The sequence below is a fragment of the Schistocerca piceifrons genome, chromosome X (genome assembly GCF_021461385.2).
Source record: "Schistocerca piceifrons isolate TAMUIC-IGC-003096 chromosome X, iqSchPice1.1, whole genome shotgun sequence".
Taxonomy (NCBI): Eukaryota; Metazoa; Arthropoda; class Insecta; order Orthoptera; family Acrididae; genus Schistocerca; species Schistocerca piceifrons.
Window position 1 is genome coordinate 461708536 of NC_060149.1, and position 21071 is coordinate 461729606.

The window sequence follows — 21071 nt, forward strand, 5'->3', positions numbered from 1 at the left end:
CTACGTATCTGTCTATTCCTTGTTCCTTTTGACTGGGGTGAAGAGTTCCTCACGAGACAAATTTGACTGGTTTGACGTACTGTTCACATTTTAGTGTGTCGTAGGGTTTTTCATGTGATGATGATTCTGGTTTGCGTTCATCTTGTGTACGTGTGATGTGACATACTTCGGTTGGGAGAAATTGTGAATGAGTATGTCGGTTTTGTTTGTACATTTTCTTGTGCACAATATATGTAAGCTCATCTTCCATCTCATCTATCCTCTGCGTTAATTTTATTTGGAAGTTTATCCAGTGGTGCAATTACCTTTTAATTTGCTTTGCTACCTCGTAGTGGATGGAGCCACCGATTGTCATGTCATCTATATATTCTATCGTATTAATACAGCTATAATGTAACATCGTTGAGTGTGTTAGAAGCGGGATGAGTTCATTATCGTCGTAATTCTCCGGCGGAAGATTCATTTGTCTTCTCCAGGAAATTGCTTTTTGGTAGCTTCTCTGTAATGTTGACGGTGATTTGTATTTGTGTGTTTTAGTTGGTTGGCTTTAGATGTTCGTGTTTCTTGTGTGTGTGCTGATTTTAGGTGCCATAGTCTGTACTGTCCAGAAGCCGGTCATGCAATTGTTTATAGGTCTGACTATCACCTCCTTTTGTTTTATTGCAGACGCGACCTCTGTATTTGCAGGGGATGCAGATGCAAACCTCGGACGTGCACTCAGTGCGCTTGCGTTCTTGGTTACCGCACTTGGCACACATAACGTCGGCGTTTATGCATGTTTTAGTGCTGTGTCCTCGGTCACAACACTTAAAAGATTGGTTTACTACTGAATAGTCTTTCACAGAGAGTGATTCGAAGTCTATGTAGACTCTCCGCCTTCGCGTAATGACTCTGTACAGGTGTGGGCTAGCCTCCAGTCTCTGGTGACTGGAATCCCTTCCCTTATGCCCTGTTTTGTTTTGTTTTGTTTTGTTTTAGGGTGCAAGCAATAACTGGGGTCATACGTGCCCAGGCCCTCTTTTAAACATTCTTTTGACTTCTCTGTCGAAGTCCTCTTTCGTGGTATCACTGCTCGTAAAGGCTTTCTAGAAACTCCTCGGCGACCAGCGTATCTGGCACGTGATATACTGCCACGAGTGGCTTGCGTTTTGGCGGCCCTTTACAGACAATGGTTTGCAGGTCTTTAGTCTTTTCAATTATTTCTCGACAATCCTCCTCTGTTTCCGTTTCTACTATAACTGCTATCTGGGTAAGTCTGATTGACTCGATATGTATATTCTCTTTCCTGGGATTTATGTTCTTGGTGACTGTCTGTCGAACAGCTCTGGCGTCTTGATTTCCTGACGATTTAATATATGGGGTTGTGGCCTGTTTTGTTTTAGCCTGTTCTATTCTTCGAGCCTCTTTGATTTTGGGCTCTATTGTTAAGGCGGCAGCATATGTCACTGTCTGTGCTTGTGTTTGTGCTTGTTGTGAGAAATGGTTCAAATGGCTCTGGGCACTATGGGACTTAACTTCTGAGATCATCAGTCCCCTAGGACTTAGAACTACTTAAACCTAACTAACCTAGGGACATCACACACATTCATGCCCGAGGCAGGATTCGAACCTGCGACCGCAGCGGTCGCGCGGTTCCAGACTGTAGCGCCTAGAACCGCTCGGCCACTCCGGCCGGCCTTGTTGTGAGACTTTATTAGTTGATTCTCTAATTTGTTGTTGCAAGTCTTTGTTTGCTACACTGGGTTCCCTATTTTCGTCCTTTAATTTCTCATCCTTCTCTTGCAAAGTTTGTATTTTTATGTCTTTGACTGGATTCGATGGTCTCTGTAGTTCAAGTCTTATTCGCCTATTTTCATCTTTTAGGCAGGACAGTTTAGCTTCAAGGCTAGTTATTTGGAAAGCTAAGGGAAACACTTAGTCTCTAATGAGGGTTAACAGAGCAGATGAAACATGCTTAGCTTTTAACTCTACCCCTATTTCGCACAGTATTTTGCTAAGGCTGCTATCTTTTGACTGCGGGACATAGGCACAAGTTCTTCCTCCGTGTGTTCCATTCCGGGTGTGACGTTGATGGCTCGAGTTAGCGACACGATCTCGGCCAGCGGGAGGGCGACGACCTCTCCGTTGACGCGTTGCACACGACGAACGCAATAGGAGTACTTTAATCACTCTCTTTGTTTTATTTACAGTACGTAATGAGTAAACGAGAACGGACCATATAAGATAACACTTACGCTACCCGAGAATTAAATATCAATGTCCACAATCAAATTTTTACCGAGAAAAACTGCATCTGAATGCGGAGACACATCACACTGCAACCGACTCGGCAGCAATCTTGGACCAGAGTTCGTTAGCATGGTTAATGATGGATTTGTCACGATTGGTTTAAGAGGTGGCCGAATGTCCCTCCCGACGCAATTCCGTTACCCCTGGGACGGAGTATGTGTACCCCAACTGTCTACGATAGTGTGGAGTGAGTGAAGGTGTTCTAAATGTTTGTGAATCATGAAACTGAGCCGCGCGGTGTAGCCGCGTTGTCTTGGGCGCCTTGCCACGGTTCGCGCGGCTGCCCACGTCAGAGGTTAGTGTTCTCCCTCGGGCATGTATGTGTGTGTTGTACTTAGTGTAAGTTAGTTTAAGTTAGGTTAAGTAGTGTGTAAGCCCAAGGACCGATGACCTCAGCGGTTTGGTCCCATAGGAACTTATCACTTCCATCATGTAACTGAGGCAGTGCTCGGCTACTAACCGCCCAAAAACCATATCCAGGCTGACCGGCACACGGACCCTCAGCTTTAATCCGCTGGGCGTATTCAATCCGGAGTCGACGAACCTCCCCGTCCTGGAAGTGCCGCCTTAACACCCGGGCAGGTGTTCTTTTTTTAATGCAACAATATATTATTTCTAGACATCAGCACAGCAAGCCACTGTCCCGCCGTCAGAGCAGGAGGCCCCACAAACGACTGTTCTGTAATTAACAAAAGCAAACGCATAACTCAGGTACGATTAGTGTGTTTATTATTACGTTGTTGTAGCAAGTGGTCAAAGAGTTTACCATTATTATCGATACATGTCATAAAGTGATTCCGGTCATATAATAACGCATATTAATTTCACCTGAACGTGACGTATCACAGGCGTTTCATGCGTGAGTCGTCGGTTATTCCTTGCTTATCTCTAGTTTTAATTTTCGCCACAGATAAAATTCCAGAATTGTTAAGTATGGTTACATAGCTGGCAATTTTATATTTACGGAACGATCAATCCAACGATCTACATATGTTCTATGAAGGTCTGTAATTAACTATGAGGAATGGGTGGGAAATCTGTTATGTTAATACCACATAGAGTGCCTTACGTCTAGTGTGATATCTTCCACTAACTGCCGCAGCATTTCTCTTAGGAACTGTAGATACTACTGGCTGTTTAGAGTCCTGTTAGTTAAAAAGGGACCAATGATGCGATCTATGACAAACTCGCACCACACGGTAACAGACGAAGTCGTCGTTCTTCCACTTGTATCACAGAGCTTAGATTTCTACTGACGGTTGAGCATACTGCGAAGATCGATTTGCCCATGATTTGAAAACGATGCTTCAAACGTAAACAAGATCTTGCAGAGAAACGCCACGTCACTTTGCAGTTTTAGTATAACCATTTGGAGGACTGCAACCGATTTCGAAACTCGGTGTCACGAAGCTTTCGATGTATCGGGATGAGGAAAAACACTTCTTACGCTCGCCGAACTCGCTCATTCTAGCTGCCTCGTAAAGACAGGTGGATTGTGTGTTCCCGCTTCTAAAATGCTTATTTCGTGTCTCTCATGAACTGCTGCTTTTTTTTTTTTTGGTTTGGCGTAATTTATCAGTCACACTTTCAGTTTCTTCACTTCTTTTATGATTTTTGCAAAGAGAGATGGCGATAGCGTGCCACGATCAGGATACTTTTCATGGTACATAGACACCGCTGCTCTAACAGTCTAACTGTCGTACACATTGTGAAAAACTGAATAGCTTTAGGAGTAAGTTGTCTGACGGCTACAACATCAGAGCACAGACTGATGGGCGTCAGGTGTACAAGGAAACACACGAACCATACCGGAGTTGCGTGTTTGTTTACTTTTGGTGCAGTAGGGCAGACGTTTATGGATGCTCTTCCTCTGATAGCGGGGCTGTGGATTACGGCACTGTTACCTTGTTACTATTAGGGCAGTGAAGTCAATCTCCGAGGCTGCTTCCAGTAGCATGGAAGAAACTATATACGCTGCTGCCCAAAACTTAACGACAAAAGTAAATTTCACATGGTGTGTCACTTCCAGGTAACGTAGGCCGAAGAAACCTGGACCATACATGGAAATGACTGCCACGGTATAGTACAAAAGGTAACGGAAATGACAGGTAACAGAAATGACAGATAACAGAAATGACACTTCTATTCAAGGACAATACTAACACTGAAGTCACTACGATTTATGATGGTACCCTGAACATGAGAGGCGAGACATGGTTCTTAATAGGGTATGTGAACACCACGGATGGCAGTGCGTGCTCCGTAACGTGTTCCAGTGCTAGCCACCATGTCGATAAGGATTTCCTGTAGTAGGGCGTTCCACTCCCCCAGCACGTGATGAAGTAGTACAGTACCACAATAACGTTGACCGATGAATATACCGTGTTCAAAGATCAAGAGGTCACTAGGGACATGCAGAATTGTGTCTCCCCACACCATAAAACGAGGACCACCAAAACGATCATGTTCGACAATGTTCCTCGGTTCGTTATATGTTCCCACCTCTCCCCACATGACGGTGCGTTCAAAATCACTAGTTAGACTGAATCTGCTCCCATCCGAGAAGAGAACACGAACCCACTCCTCGTCGGTGCAGTCCCTGTGCTCTTGCCACCAGCGAAAACGGAGTCGCCGATGTTCAGGTGTCAAAGCAACACTATATACTGTTCGCCGGGCAAAGAGACCACCCTATTGCAGTTGCTGTGCCATTATGGAGTGTCAGATTGCGTGCATTGCAGTCGTTTTAAATGTGGATGCAGTTGCACCCGTTGTTTGGTGTGAGTCCCTCCTTGCCTGTTGCAGAATGTAGCGGTCATATGCTGATGTAGCGGGACGTGGTCGAGCTGTTCCTCTTCTTAGGGCAGCTGTGCCGGAGGTTCGAAACGCTCCACAATCACGTGAAACAATCCTGTGAGCAACACAAAATTCCTGGGCTACACTCGTAACACTTGGTCCTTCTTCCACTTTCCCCATGATTCTTCCCGCTGAGGAGCCATGCAAAAGTTCTCTCCATGCCATGTTCTAACGAAGAACACTACCACAGTGCACCGTAACTGCTCGCTGATTGACACACACTATCTGTTCGCGTTTCTCCAACTACTTCATGTTGTGGAGGTGAACTCACGCCATGTGACATCTCATTTTCTGTGCAGGATTTCGAGACTTCTGGCAACATGCTGCCGTACATTCATTTATTTCCACAGGCTAGTTAATATGTTACTTTAACCAGATGGTCTTTAAGTTTGGCACAGCGGTATAGTTCCACATAAAAAAGCGAAGTTCAAAGTCTGTTTCATAATTCGGGAACTACAAATTTTAAAAATTACTTGCGTTCGTCAGAAAATTTTCCACACTGTTGGCTATAATATAGTAAACGAAGCACCTCATTTATTTATTCGTTCTGGACATAGTTTGGCTGGTCTGTCCCAGCAGCACCACGCCTCACGCCACCGTATACAGATAGTTCCTCAGAATTAATTGAAGTAGTAACATTGTAGAGGCTGATCACAGGCCAGTTGTATCAGCTAACCCGTAAGTACTCTCATTTTCTTGAACAAGTGGCACGTGTTCGCGGAAACTAGTTCCTCAACCTTTCTTATTTCCCCTCACTGGAGATATTCAAATTTTGTACATCAGTAAAACCATATCCACGTTTGGACAGCTATCAGTAAGAGGGAAGGTATGGGGTTTCCCTTCGAACTTTTACGGGTTATTTAAGGAAATCGAAAGTAAGGGATTCAATATGGACGGAAGTGTAGTTAATAATAATTCACCTTAATCTCGTTTCATTTATGCATTTTATGATCAACTTTTCTCCACCTGTGACTAATTCTCCTTCGTTTAATACGAATAATTGATTATTTCCTCATACTTATCATTCTTTTTTGTGTTACTTTCCAAACGACAACACTGTATAATGTGTTTCATGGTGCCGATTACACGGTATTGCAAACTCATAGGGAGTTGAAAAGCGCTTCGTCAGCGTCTTGACTCCAAGATCTGTCAAAAGATGGAACAGGCGTCGTCGTCGGCGACGTTATCTCCAGCAGCTACCATGGTGGGGCTCTCTCGCGAGTGCTGCAGCGCCACGGAGCCGACGCAAAGCTCACCTGCGACCCGCGTCATTCTTTCGCCGATCGCCGAGCAGCGCAGTCGTATTCCGGTGATTTGCCGTTCATCTGGTTAGGGTTAGAGACATGGAGTGCGGCACTATCATTCTACTTCTGTTAGGTAAGACTAAATTTTCACTGCCTCTCAACTCGATAATCATGGCTGTATGAAGTGTTTCATATAGTGACATAAGTTAAATATTTTTCAAACTTGCTCTAAATAGAGAGGTAAGGGAGTTCGTCTGATTTATGTAACACCTTTTGGAAAGATGGTCGCAGTTTAGTGCTCTAAGACTGAAGGGTATTTACTAATGTTAGTCACATGTCGTCTCACGTAGCCCATCATCTTCAGTACTCTTTGCATTTACCAGGACTAATATTCTGAGAAACGCTTTTTGAATTGCAAAGGAAAGGCAAGTATGTAGATGTGAAATGAAACACTTGTTTTCTCGCAAAAAGTGTGATTGATCATATCTGCACAAAGAAGGTCTATATAATTTGGAAGAACCGTGAACTATCTCTGCAAGGTTCATTTCACCTTTAACTGCCTTATTGCTTGGGTACTTGTCTTTAACTGTTGGCCATAGAAGTGGTAGCTACACAGAATTTCTTAACAGAAATTGTAGTGGATTGACAACTGCCAGTGACCTTTTCATTTCTCCTTTTAGTAAGACTGATTTTCAGAAATATAAAAATAAGAACAGTGATAGGTATTCCAAATTAACTGTTGCAGTGACTTGTATGTCGGGAGGTTATACGGCGCTCAGTTCAACGAACGAAAATATTAATGAGTAGTTGAAATTTTGGAGACAGAAACAGCATTTATTATTGTAAGAGTTTTGAACATAATTCTTCAAATAAGCGTTAACAACAAATATATGTGAACGACAACTTCTGCTGCTCTCATTGGAATCCTTCCGGGTACATGACTGCGCTATAATACATGAAATACTATCGTGGCCTAAACCTGTGTTTCTTTCAGTACTTTAGTATTTAAGCATTTTGTGATATGAGGTAGTGGTACAGCCACAAGGATTTTAATGAGACTTACAAAGGCCGCGAAAGTTAAGTATTTATAACTTGTATTGAGATCCAACTCAGTTTTCTTCTACTAACTATTGATATAGCTGTGTGACTGACTTGAAAAGTTTTGTACGTGAAGAGTGGAATGTCATCTACTTAGCAGCAACGACACAAACGACTCTTAATTCTTGATAAAGTGTTGCTAGGAGGTCTTGAATTTCTGTAAATTTGTCTAGAAATCATAACAGTACGAACGTGCACAGAAAGTCTGAATTTAATATGAACACTTATATAGTCTGTTTTGTTTCAGTATTTCATACGATGTATGGGCAAGGTCTCGCAGATGGTGGCTTAACCACTCCTACTGATTCTCTCGCAGATGGTGGCTATTCCACTCCTGATTCTCTCGCAGACTATTCCACTCCTTCTGATACGCAGTATGAATTTGCTGGTCGTCAAACAGAGTAAGTAGTAGAAAAATTTTAATACTTATCGTTCCACTTGTTCCCGTATCCCGTTGCACAGGTAATAGTGAAATTCCGGATGAAGTACTCGCAGTTCAGTTCAGTGCGACCAAATGTAGGCTACTGGGAGGTTCGGCCGAGGGAAGATTTAACCGACTGCTAGCGTGCTGCATGACTGTGTAGAGATTACCCAATTGTCTTTGAAATAGGCACGTGCCTACTAAAACATAACTCAGTCTCATCATTTCTGGAGCCATCTTGTAAGTACTTATTATCACTAATGTTGTGCAGGGTGATTTAACTAAGCAGTTCTCCTTAAATATTTAAATAAACCAGTTATTATTGCTTTCTCTGTCTCAACCTTACTGCAATTAGTAAAATAGAATATTACTCGAGATGCGTTCCGATTATATTGATTATTCTGTAAATATGGGTACACATGTTTGTACATTTTTGGCTGTTTTAGGTTAAAAACAGTATTTTGTTTATAAAGACTGAAAAACCAATAAGAATTGATTTTAACATCTGCTGCGGAAGTTAGCCATGTAAACAGACATATTATTTAAAGAAACGCTCAGGATATCGCAATTTAGTTTTCATCTAGATTAGTTGTAAGAAATTCGTCACTAAACGGCACACATTACATCTTCATAGCTATATTCATAAAGTTCATATCATTATAAACACTTTTTTTTAACTTAAGTCTAGTAATGTCTGCTGCTAACGTAGCAGATCTCAAATACATAAATTCCACCACGTTGTATTCCTCGAAATTCGATAAGTACTTTCGAAAAAATTAATAAATTTCAAACTCAGTAGTTATTTTTAAACCAGTTGTCTTATGCGGAAGTTGGTGTGTTCTTTCCCAGTCAGAGTCAAATAAGAATTACGTACTTAAATTTTCGCCTTAAGTTAATAAAGTCATAAAATGTGGCACATCTCTTCCTTCTTTCCAGGGAACCTAACTCTCTTCCCGTACTTATTCGAAACTTCTTAGTGTTTCTTTATTGTTTCTTGTGACAGTTATATGAGTTTCCTGATTTTATGTTACTGTCACGTACATATTACTAAGAAAATGTGTAAAGCAAGTGTAGATTTTTCCAACACAGCATTAACCACTTCACTTTTCATATCCAGGAGCACTCTTGGATGTGGGCAAGAACTCGGAGGACCGCAGCCAGAATTTAGCTTTACACAACCAACCGAAATTGAAAATATGTCGCAGCAAAAGGAAATATGTGATGTGACGACGGAGGAAGCCGGACTGGGTTCCACAGCGCCGGTACAGCCAGAGCGCGAAAAAAACGGAGGCCAGGACACATCAGAACCAGACCTATACAATCTTTTTTATGAAGCCACCATCGCTTTCTTGAAGGGTGTAGCAGTATTGTTAACGTCATTAGTTAGCATCTGCATTGCAATATCAGTCTGGGTAACATGCAAAAGTTATTTTTTATCCCCTTCTATTAAACGCCTTTTTCACTGCGGCCCCGAAGTTCTACCTGACATATGCATGGATTCAGTTGCTGTCGAGAAAGTTTAGACGCTTTCTTTCTACTTTACTTTTTCTCTATTTAATTTCGTCTCCCTCCCCATCGTTCATCTCTCTCTCTCTCTCTCTCTCTCTCTCTCTCTCTCTCTCTTTCTCTGTCTGTCTATCTATCTTTCTCTCTGCCTCTCTATCTGTCTGTCTCTCTGCGTCTCTCTCTCTCTCTCTCTCTCTCTCTCTCTCTCTCTCTCTCTCTCTGTCACTAAAGTAGCCATTAATAGACACAAAGACACTCACACATGCACACACACACACACACACACACACACACACACACACACACACACAAATAATGATACCGAGACTTTCATCTAGAAATAGATACAATTAATACTCGACTAGTTAGAGAATTGTATCACTGACTATCAAAACACTTTTGAAACACGTATCCCACTAGCAGCTTCAGTGTTATATGAAGTAAACTGTTAAGTAATACTTTTTATAAACAAAACGGTGGTGTCACAAGAGCAGTCTAGCGTAACGCCTTGTGAAAATTACCACTTTCGCTTTAATGTTAATTTTACGCAATGTTTGTGCACCTGTTGTTGTATAAATGGAAAAAAACGTTGCATGAGAATAAATAATGCACTACCTTCGGGGTGCTTATGAGCAAATGTAGTCGACTTCAGTTGGATTTTATCCGTTCTTACCATTTGTGCCCCTGATTTACAGGATTTCAGGGAGTATTTTGACTGCACAATTACTACGCATGTGAAAGGAATAACCATCGACCATCCAGTGACCTTTTTCTATGAACTTACTTAATTCGTAAAAGTCATACTTTTTAATATTTATGCCACCAAAGGTCAGAGCGTTATGTACCTAGGCAGTAGTGCCAGGCACTAAACTTACCACACATTCCAGATAATCTGCACGCTATCAGAAGGTTACCTGAAAGAGAGACGAAGATCAGGGACCAGCGGATTGTCAATACGAAAAGTTGCGGAAGTCATTTACGAATGAGGTAAAGGATATGCTGAATGTGTGTACCAGTATAAGGAAACCGAAGACCGGCATTATGGGCGACAAATGAGACATCACAAGAAAATATATATATATATATATATATATATATATATATATATATATATATATATATATATATATATACAGCATGAAACTTCCAATCCAGTGTGTTTCTTTGAGCAATAGGGAAAGTTTAATAAAGGTAACATCATGTACTTGTAATAGCAGTTGCCCGTAATAACTATACAATTGTAGTGATAGTGAGAAAGTCTCTAACCAATTGTAATAAACGGATGCGATCAAATACGCATTTGCGTCACAAAGTGGAAAAATTCATTCAACGCTTCTAGAACAGAATAACTTGTTGCAGATGCTTGTTCTGGTCTAGAGAGGACAGATTAATGTCCATATATATTTTTTTATACGTGGCAAACCAATTTGTGGCACACTAATACACAGTTGAAGTTTGTCATTATTCGGCTAGTTCATTTCACAGTAATTTTCAATCAATAATTAATTTTGTGTGCAGTGGATCTTGAGTTCAATGTAAATAATCTTATAGTAGTTTTGTGACGGTATCACTCTTTTCTTTTCCAGTCGAGTGTCTTTTTCAGGCACAGAAAGAGAACCATGTGGGTCTGCCATTTAATTTACATTTACTTTCATGTTATATGTAGGTAGAGTTCATTACCTTATTCTGTTTCTATGAGCCATCATGATAATAGGAATAACTTTCTGCCTATAGGGATGATCATTTTAATCAAATATAAAGTTTCACTTAAATATAACAATATTTGAGATCACAGAAGTAAGCAAACATTTGAGTGTTGTGCAAGAGCGATTAGTTTTTGAAGGACTCCATTTTACTTATGGCACATCATATATCTGCCACAACAGACTATATAATTTATTTCTCTCAACATTTAGTGCATAATGTATGATCATTATGGAAGGCAGTACGCTGTCGACTTCCGTATTAACATTTTGAATGTGTTTACAGGGAGAAATATATTACTACATGACATTGAGCGTTCCGGGTCCCATAGAGAAAGCATACTAGTTATAGTGCAGGGGAACAATCACATATGATTTGTTACTACGTTTTTCTCTTGTCGAGGGGCACACTATACTATAGTGATCAACGTACCATACACCTACGATGCATAAGCACAATACTGCAAGAAGCCATGGAAAAGTAAAATTTCGCGGTGATAAAATGTCTCCAGCAGCAGTGCTGACTTTTGCTTCTCGAAATGCACAACTGTCAAGAATTCTATACTTCAGACTCTATGAATGACAGTTACAATGCCTTTCCGTAAACTTTTATCAGATTCTTCATCAGCTCTCTCCCATTGAAATATTGCTTGCACGAATATAATGCCAATAAACGACATGTTTGGATAAATTGTGAAAGTATAATATAGTCTCGACGGTGAAGTGTTAATGTCATAATATGAAATAAAGTCACAAAATATATACAGAATTTTCTACAACTAAACAATAAAGTGCGTGAGGACGACATCAGTCAGTCTAAAAATAGAAACGCATTACACCAAGCAGAAAAACATAAAACTGTCATAAAATTATGGCACAAATAGTATAGTCATGATGTAAAATCTATGGTACTGGATCAACAATTTTGAAGTTAAATTAACAGGTAACTGCCACAACCACTTCACCAACTATCTTAATGTAAAATCAGCCTGATCAGTTACTAAATCACTCATAAATAAAGACTCAAATGTGTACAATGATGTATCAGTTAGGATAATGAAGGTAAGTATACGCTACATCAGTTCTGTACTTCCCTTGTTCACTTTGTCTTTCATATGCACTCTGTTTCAAAATCCGATACAAAGCCACAGAAACACTGAGTCATTTCATCACCGACGGTATTCGCGTGGGCACCGTACTCTGAGAAGGGAGGAACAATGAAAGATTAGGATTCAAGTTTTGTTGGCCACTAAGGGTATTTTGTGAAACATTATTACATTAAAAAACACACATTTCTGCCACTTACTTCACTAATTAAATTTTTGTGACCTCGGTATCGAGCTATTAAACCACTATCAGTGAAGCTACACAATGCGCTAATAGTCCGAAATCTAAGCCGAGGAAAGAGTTCTTTCCCTTTATTAAAGTTTAACATTACATTGACGACGATATCATTAAGCTGACATCGGAGATTGATGGGCAAGGAAACTGCCCATGTCATTTTCAACGCAAAGATTCCGTCACTTGGTTTAAACGGTTAAGGGAAACTCAGTTCGAGATAATGTAAGTAAAGCTATCAAGTTTAAAATAAGCAAATCATCTGGCCACCAGCATAGTCACGACTCAGTGTATTGTTTGCTTGGTAATATATAAGGTTAGACAGTGATGAGTCAAAACATTTTGGGCACCTGCTTAACGGTGAGCTGATTCACCATTGTAACGCAACAAAGCAGCTATTCTCAGTGGCAGAAATTTGTAAATCCTTTGTACATCTCCCAAGGTATATACCAATAGCACCAGATGTATACGAAAAGATCACATATTTCCCGTAGATTACGGGCCACAGATTTCTGGGTGCCAAGCTGGGGCCCAGTAGCGTCCCACATGCAGGGGTAGACAAAAATACGGAAACACTGAAACCACAACACACTACCATGCCTAATACTGTGTAGGAAACCCGTTGTCATTCCAAACATCTGACAATCTTCTCGGAATGGATAAATACAGGTTCTGTGTGGTTTCCAAGGGAATCTTACACCATTATTCCTGCAAAATAGTTGCATATCCAGGTAATACCGATACCAAAGAAAGGATATGGGAGCAATCCGCTGAATTACACACCCATATCACTAACGTCGATTTGCAGTAGGATATTGGATCATATACTGTGTTCGAACATGATGGGTTACCTCGAAAAGAACGGTTTATTGGCAAACAGCCAACATGGATTGAGAAAATATCGTTCTTGAGAAACTCTACTAGCTCTTTATTCTCACCAAGCAATAAGAGCTAACGACAAGGGAAGTCAAATTGATTCGATATTTTTAGATTTCCAGAAAGCTTTTGAAACCTTCACAAGCGACTCACAATCGACTTCTAGTCAAACTGCATGCTTATGGAGTCTCACCTCAGTTTTATTTATTTTTTATTTCACACGTCTATATCAGAAGTACCAAACTGAGGAGCAAATCTCCAAGGTCATAGAACGTGTCACCACATGATATTACAACATGACATAAATAACAGAAAAAATAAAATGTTTATGAACCCAAAAAGCAAGCCATAAGTTTATGTAAACGCAGTCAACAATATAACACAGGAAAAAGCTGATTCTTTCAAAGAACTCCTCGACAGAATAGGAGCAGTGACCCATGAGGAAACGCTTCAGTTTCGATTTGAAAGCCCGTGGATTTTTTAATTCTTGTGGTAGTTTATTGAAAATAGACGCAGCTGTACACTGCACACCTTTCTCCACAAGAATCAAGGAAGTGCGATACAAATGCAGACTAAATTTCTGCCTCGTATTTACTGAGTGAAAGCTGCTAATACTAGGGGATAAGCTGGACTGCGACTGGATTCCTGGCTTCCTGACAGGAAGGTCAAAGTTCATAGTAACTGACGAAGAGTCATCGACTAAATCAGAAGTGATATCTGGCGTTCCCCAAGGAAGGCCCTCTGCTGTTTCTGATCTACGTAATCGATTTAAGAGGGAATCTGAACAGCCCTCTTAGATTGTTCTAAAAGTGGCAATTGACTCTAAATAATGAAAAGTGTGAAGCCATCCACATGAATACTAAAAGGAATACGCTAAATTTTGGTTACAGGATACAACATACAAATCGAAAGCCTGTAAACTCAACTAAAGATTTAGGGATTACAGTTACGAATAACTTAAACTGGAACGATCACATGGATAATTTTGTGGGGAAAGCAAATCAAAGACTGTGATTTTTTGGCAGAACACTTAGAAAATGCAACAAGTCTACTAAAGATACACCCTGGACTGTGCTTGTCTTCTGGAGTGCTGCTGTGCGGTGTGGGATCTGTATCAGATAGGACTGACGAGGGTCAAAGAAAAACTTCAAAGATAGGCAGCTCGTTTTGTATGATCTAAAAACAGGGGAGAGAGTGCCACAGATATGACATGAATTCGGGTAAGAGTCACTAAAGCAAAGGCAATTTTAGTTGCGGCAGGACCTTCTCATGAAATTTCAGTCACCAACTTTGTTTTCGGAGTGTGAAAATATTTTGTTCAAAAATGGTTCAAATGGCTCTGAGCACTATGGGACTTAACATCTGTGGTCATTAGTCCCCTAGAACTTAGAACTACTTAAACCTAACTAACCTAAGGACATCACACACATCCATGTCCGAGGCAGGATTCGAACCTGCGACCGGAGCAAATATTTTGTTGGCGCCACCTACATAGGGAGGCATACTCACCATAGTAAAATAAGAGAAATCACAGCTGGCACGGAAAGACATTAGTGTTGGTTTTTCCTGGGCGCTGTTGAAGAGTCGAACGGTAGAGAAATAGCTTTTCGTTGGTTCGATGACCCCCTGCTAGGCACTCAATTGTGAATTGTAGAGTAATCATATAGATGTAGATGTACCGATGATGGAGCTGGATAGCGATTACGCACGCGTCTCTCCAAATTAGACCCCAACGACTCAGTGATAGTGAGATCTGATGACTGTGATGGCGAGGGTAGATGCAACAATTCAGCCTCGCGCTCGCTCGACCACAGCATCACCACTAGGCAACAAACATTGTACCATGGGATGGACCTGATCAACCAAAATGGTCACATTATCCATTGCAGTAATGCAGCCTTACCTGGTATCCATGGGCTCCATGGAATATCACAATATGTCTGCCCAAATCTTCAACGAACCCGCACCACGTTTCACTGTTGGGACATAAAGCGCGGTCAGAAGCTGGAAACAGTGTGAAACAAGACTCGTGCGACAAAATCATATTCTTCCACAGTCCATTTTTAATGGCTTCGGTACCACTTTTTCCTGTTGCGCGAATTTCCATCACTGATGAATGGTTTTGTAATTACAGCTGACCCGGTAATTCGCAGCTTACGGAGCTCGCTTCATGTTGGTTTGCTGCTGATGGGTTTCACGAGTGCGGCATTCAGTCCTGCAGTAAATTTTGCAGCTTTCATCCTCTTATTTGTCCTCACACTCCTCTTCAGCCGGCCGGTGCGGCCGTGCCGTTCTAGGCGCTTCAGTCTAGAACCGCGTGACCGCTACGGTTGCAGGTTCGAATCCTGCCTCGGGCATGGATGTGTGTGATGTCCTTAGGTTAGTTAGGTTTAAGTAGTTCTAAGTTCTAGGGGACTGATGACCTCAGAGCCATTTGAACCATTTTGAACTCCTCTTCAAAGGCCGTCCGTCGCTCACCACACATTTTAGTACGCATCTTGCGAACGATGTCTTCCCGTTTCTCCTGTATGCTGTATAAACCTTACATGTAGTGCTTTTTGAAACACCAAACACATTGGCCGCACTCAAAATTGCACAGTATGCTGTTCTGACCACGACTGAAACTTTCATCGTGTTAAGGATATCTCACTGGTGCTGCTCGTGTTCAAATACAACTGGGAAACATGCATTACTGTAAAGTATCTGCATTTATGTTCAAGCATACATTTCCATATTTTTGTCCAACCCTCTATGTCCATCGAGTGCATATCAGGCGAATTTGGTAACTGATCCATAAATATGAATTCACTCTCATGCTCCTCACGTCAGTGCGGCATGATTCTGGTCTTTTGACGTGGAAAGTTATCCTCCTGGAAGATATTGTCATCGAGGGAGGCTAGATGAAGCGTGAATGGATGCAGGTGGCCGACAATAACGTCCATGTAATCCACGCCTGTCCTGGTGCCTCCGTTACTGCCACAGGTCCCGTAGAAGCTCAGTTGAATGTCCCCATAGCGTAAAATGCCCTCAGCAACATGCGATCGTGGCGTGGTGCATGTTTCGAGCAACTTTCGCCCTGGTGCAATATGAAACCGACTAGGCGACACTTTTCAATTGATTCACAGTTGAATCTCAATGGTTCGAAGTCCACTGCAATTGTAACTGACGATGTCGTTGGGTCAACATGGGAATATGTACGGCCGTCTGATGTTGGGTCCCATGATCAGTAATGTGCACTGAACGGTATGGTCTGAAACACTTGTGCCTGCACCGGAATTTTAGTCTGTTACCATATTTGCCACCAGTAGCTTGTTTTAGAAAGCAGGACATTCAATTTCAAGATGGACATTCGTCATCTCGTTTTGGCTCATCAGTCTATATATCATAACGTTTGCATACACCTTAACATGTGGCAAACTTGTTGAAGACTAATACTGCAAGTGAGATGAGTCTTTATATCGTGTGGGGCATTCTTTAAATTATATGTGTCTCCTTGATCATGTAAACTGACACTGTGCCCGCGTTTAGGATTTTCATCGTTTCCCTCGATCGGTTGAGGCGAAATTGGCGAGGGTTTCTTTAAAGGACTAAGAGGCAAAGATGAGTATCCGGGGGCTATTTGCCTGTTGATATACACAAATAAATCAACCGTCGTTACTGTGGTTCCGTCTAATACCACATTCACGTGGCACCTGTCTGAATGAGGCAGGTAGAAGGTTCTAGCTGGATATGTTCACTACAGTCAATATACAAAAAAAAGGACAAATTTTATCCGGAAAATACAATTAATTAACGTTTCCTTAAGGCAAATGCATCAGTGAAACTTGGAGAGATTGCGGATTGGCTATTACGTGAACACCTATATGCATCATCGTGATCTTACATATGCCAAGGAATCATGCCTGGAAGATCCATGAGTTAACGACATGGTACCTACTGCGTCTGAAACCATTCAAATTACCATTTTTCGCCACCGCCACCCCCTGTCATAGTGGCAGCCTTGGCTAGCAGAGACCCATATTACCGTAGCAAAAATCTCTTTGACTTCAAAATAAATTTACACCCTTCAACGAAGTGTGCCCTCATGTGAGACTTCCTTGTAGATTAAAACTGTATGCTAGAGCGAGACTCAGACAAGGAGCTTTTGCCTTTCGCGAGTAAATCGTTTACAGACGGAGCGATCTGGGTATCACTCACGATCCATCCCCTCACAACTTTACATGTGCTAGTCTTCCCTCCTACTCTGTAAACATCAAAGACGTTCTCCTGCATACCTTACGGAAATTAGCATTTACGGAAGAGGAGATGTTCCGGAGAAAAGGCTTATCCGCAGCGTAGAGGATGGTTTCCAGAATGAATTTTTACCCTGTAGTGATGTGCGCGCTTCTATGGCGCAGACAGTCGCAGAGTTAACCGACTTCAGAAACAGACGTGGTCCTCCTCCCAAGTAGCTATCATAGTCATAGTTATCGGTAAGCTTTCTGTTCTAAGCGTAGTGCAAACTAGAAACTTCGTTCGCCAGATGTGGTCACTATGTTCGTATCAGCAGTGTTTATACAACTATGACTGTGAGCGGATAAAGCTTTCAGTTCTAAAAACCAATTTATCTTAAGAATGCCTTCATTAGCACTGCAATTACCAAACCACAGAAACACAAATGAAGAACCAAATCCATAACTGATTGCCAAATGCGAACGTTCACAGAGAAATTGGAAGTTTTGAGTAATACAGACTGAGATTCATGTCAAGAAATTGGACACTGCAAAAGAACTATGTCCAATGACCGAAAGAACGAACGTTAAAATAATGAAGAAATTGGAAGTAAATTTACACAGTTCTGTTTCAGTCTTTTCTAACATAACAGGAGACACAATTTTCTCCATAAAATGTAAAAAATAACACAAAACGTTGACAGTAATATTTAGCATATGTCATTCATTATCAAAACGCTCTTTCAGTCTATAATAATGAATGGAGAAGGAAATAAGTGCGATCTATTCGCAGTGGTTACACTATAACTACTGCTGATACTTTGTCGATAAAAATTATAGGCATCTTGATCCGTGACCATTTCAATTTGCAGTATGCTTTAACCAGACAGAAACCAAAATGACAAATTTCAACCATCCTTTAACAGTGGTATTTTACAGCGGGCTTATCACTAAAATTTAAGTTTCTGTAATGAAGTAATTATCTATCATTGTGTGAAAATCACACACAAAACACCGACCCATCACATAGCAATTAATTGCAGCAGTCCACTCTCTGCTTACATGATTCAGCAGAAGATTTAATTTCCTCTCTGGCAGGTTATGATTTTGAAACGCAGGCGATAAACAATACTTCAGACTGTCACATCACCCTGCATCCTCACACCATCTCTTCCCTCCTTCTTCCCAAGCCGTGTACGTTATAATCTGTGTTCGTGGATGGATTCCAACGTTTTATTATCTAAATTTAGTCCTCTGTTTTGAGTTATACAATTTTGGTGAGGAGTTGTTGCAGAAAGTCTAGAAGCAGAAAGTTTAGTAGTGGACTAATGAAATTGTTTGATCCCAAATCCTGCAGTTTTCAACATGTTGAGAGCCACTGAAAAATCTTGGAGGTTAGCGCAGGAGCTTAGCAATACCTTCAAGATAGTTCTTGGGTTCATTAAGTGCTCTGCTAATACTATCGTTAGCGTGCTCTTGTTTGACTGAAAAACTGTGGCAGGGGAGGGGGGCGGGAGGGGACGCACAAATAGAACAAAAAAAAAAAAAAAAAAAACGACAAATAGACATGGAGACTAGTGCTCTCACAGTTGACGTAACCATGAATAAATTAGAAAAAAGCTATTGAGAAGTTGAAAAATAGGAAAGGAATGGTTTTAGATGATGTGAGAGTGGAAAAAATTAAATATTTTGAGAGCCAAGCAAATTCATTACCACCGTAAGTTTCGTCATTTTCATTTGTCCCAAAATGACGAGCAAAGCCCAAATCCGTGTCGTTAGCACTCTCTTCAAGTCATTTTATACACTTACTTTGGAAGATGTTGAGTGCTGTGGCAAACGTCCGCTGCTGTCGTCAGTGCAGTTTGGGTGCAAAGCGGTGTGCTGTCTCGTTGTATAATTAAGGGAAAAATGTATCACAGGATATGGTTCAATTCCTAACACTGACATTCATAAAACAGTATGAATGATTGTCACCAGCTTTGCCTTGACCTGTGATAGCAAAAATGGTCACCCTTTCCATACCACTATTACCACTATCAGCCCTGTAGCAATCTGATTACATTCAGTTAAGTTCCTAACTCCCACAACTAAACGAGAAACATAAATCAATGCTAGTATCAGCTTAACTCCAACTACCACCACACAGTGTCAGCTAAAATCTGCAAAATAAAATTCTTAGGATTATCTTTAAAAGGACAGTCACATGAAATTAAAGATGTTAGTTATGACATAATCAATACAATTAATTCTCATTTCAACAACCACCTCCACGTCCTTTTGTACTACCTATACGTCATACGCTCGAGAAGGCTGACTTAACAATTCTGGGTTTTTCTATCTCTCCCCACCATTTGAAAAATATAATCGACGATAAGATATCACTGCAGGAAGCTGCTACAGTAACGTTACGTATCTCAGTGCTAAATCACGCCACTCGCCTCAAAAGTCGAAAGCTATCGATGAAACATCACGCCCACACACAGTGACATAACTTATCGTTCTTGTAATACTTCCGTGCTGGAAACTTTGCTTGTGTAATCCCTACGGAAACAAAACGTTAGTCGTGAGAAACTGATATGTTAGCGAAACTAATTACCGTACCCTGCTATCCTCTGGACACTAATGCGTCTTCTGCCCTAGAAGAGGTACAAAAAATGAACCTCAGTCCAGTGAATTCTCAGAGACCCTTGACATTATTCAACAACTACGCATTTTCGCCAGTCACCGTATAGCTACAGCGCGGCAGGTATCCTGCCGCAGTCAAGGCCACTTCCATAGATGTTCCCAATAGTAGCACGCGAACAGCTGACCAGCTCCGCCGTTTCCGAGGTGCTTGCCCTCAGGTGCCAGGCCACAATAATTAGCCCTTTGTCAAAGTTGCTTATATATTGATGTGCATGTCAGGATGTGGCTGATGTGGAAGTGGGGTCTAAAAAAGAACAAGTGTTAATTTTTCAACTCCGGTCGGCAAACTGCCTCCCGTTTATTGAGAAAACATTAACTGATTGACCTAGCCGGGGTACATTATGTGGGTTTAGCGGCCCTAAGGCGCAAACAGATTGAGCTGGGGCTCGAAAAGTGCATGGAGGCAACCGGCCAATGCGTCTGATCTCGACGGGGGCCTGTCTATAAAAGAGAGCGATCCACACGCCTCGTCCGCGCAGCTCGGTGCAGTGGGCGCTCACACGTGATCTCCTGGACCTTTCTGATTGGCTGCTGTAGGAGCTCTGCCTAGGCAAGCGACGCTTCCCTAAGCGTCACCCCGTCAACAGAAAGGGTGTTTGTTCGTCGAGCACGTGAAAAAGCCGTGGGATAGCGGCACATACTGGAAAAATCTTATGTGTTGCCTACCCAGGGTCCGTGCACGGCTTTGTGAAGATCCATTGCCATCCATAGATCACACATTTAAAAAAAAATTCCCTTTATTGAAAATAAAGGACTCCCGTACTCAATCTGTCAGCACCTGTACATTGGATTTCCCCAACTCTGGCCCATATTGTCTCTGGAATGATGCCTCGTTCGTCTCTACACT

General features: G+C 41.4%; 1 protein-coding gene across 1 annotated transcript in view; it reads left to right on the forward strand.

Moving 5' to 3' along the window:
- The first annotated feature begins 6474 nt into the window (after window positions 1-6474).
- LOC124722420 overlaps window positions 6475-21071 on the forward strand; it is an 80885-nt gene continuing 66288 nt past the window's right edge. Inside the window, exons 1-3 of the mRNA XM_047247586.1 lie at window positions 6475-6519; window positions 7732-7885; window positions 9023-9167. Of these exons, the coding sequence (XP_047103542.1) occupies window positions 6486-6519; window positions 7732-7885; window positions 9023-9167 (333 nt within the window). The 5' untranslated portion in view covers window positions 6475-6485. The remainder of the gene's footprint in view (window positions 6520-7731; window positions 7886-9022; window positions 9168-21071) is intronic.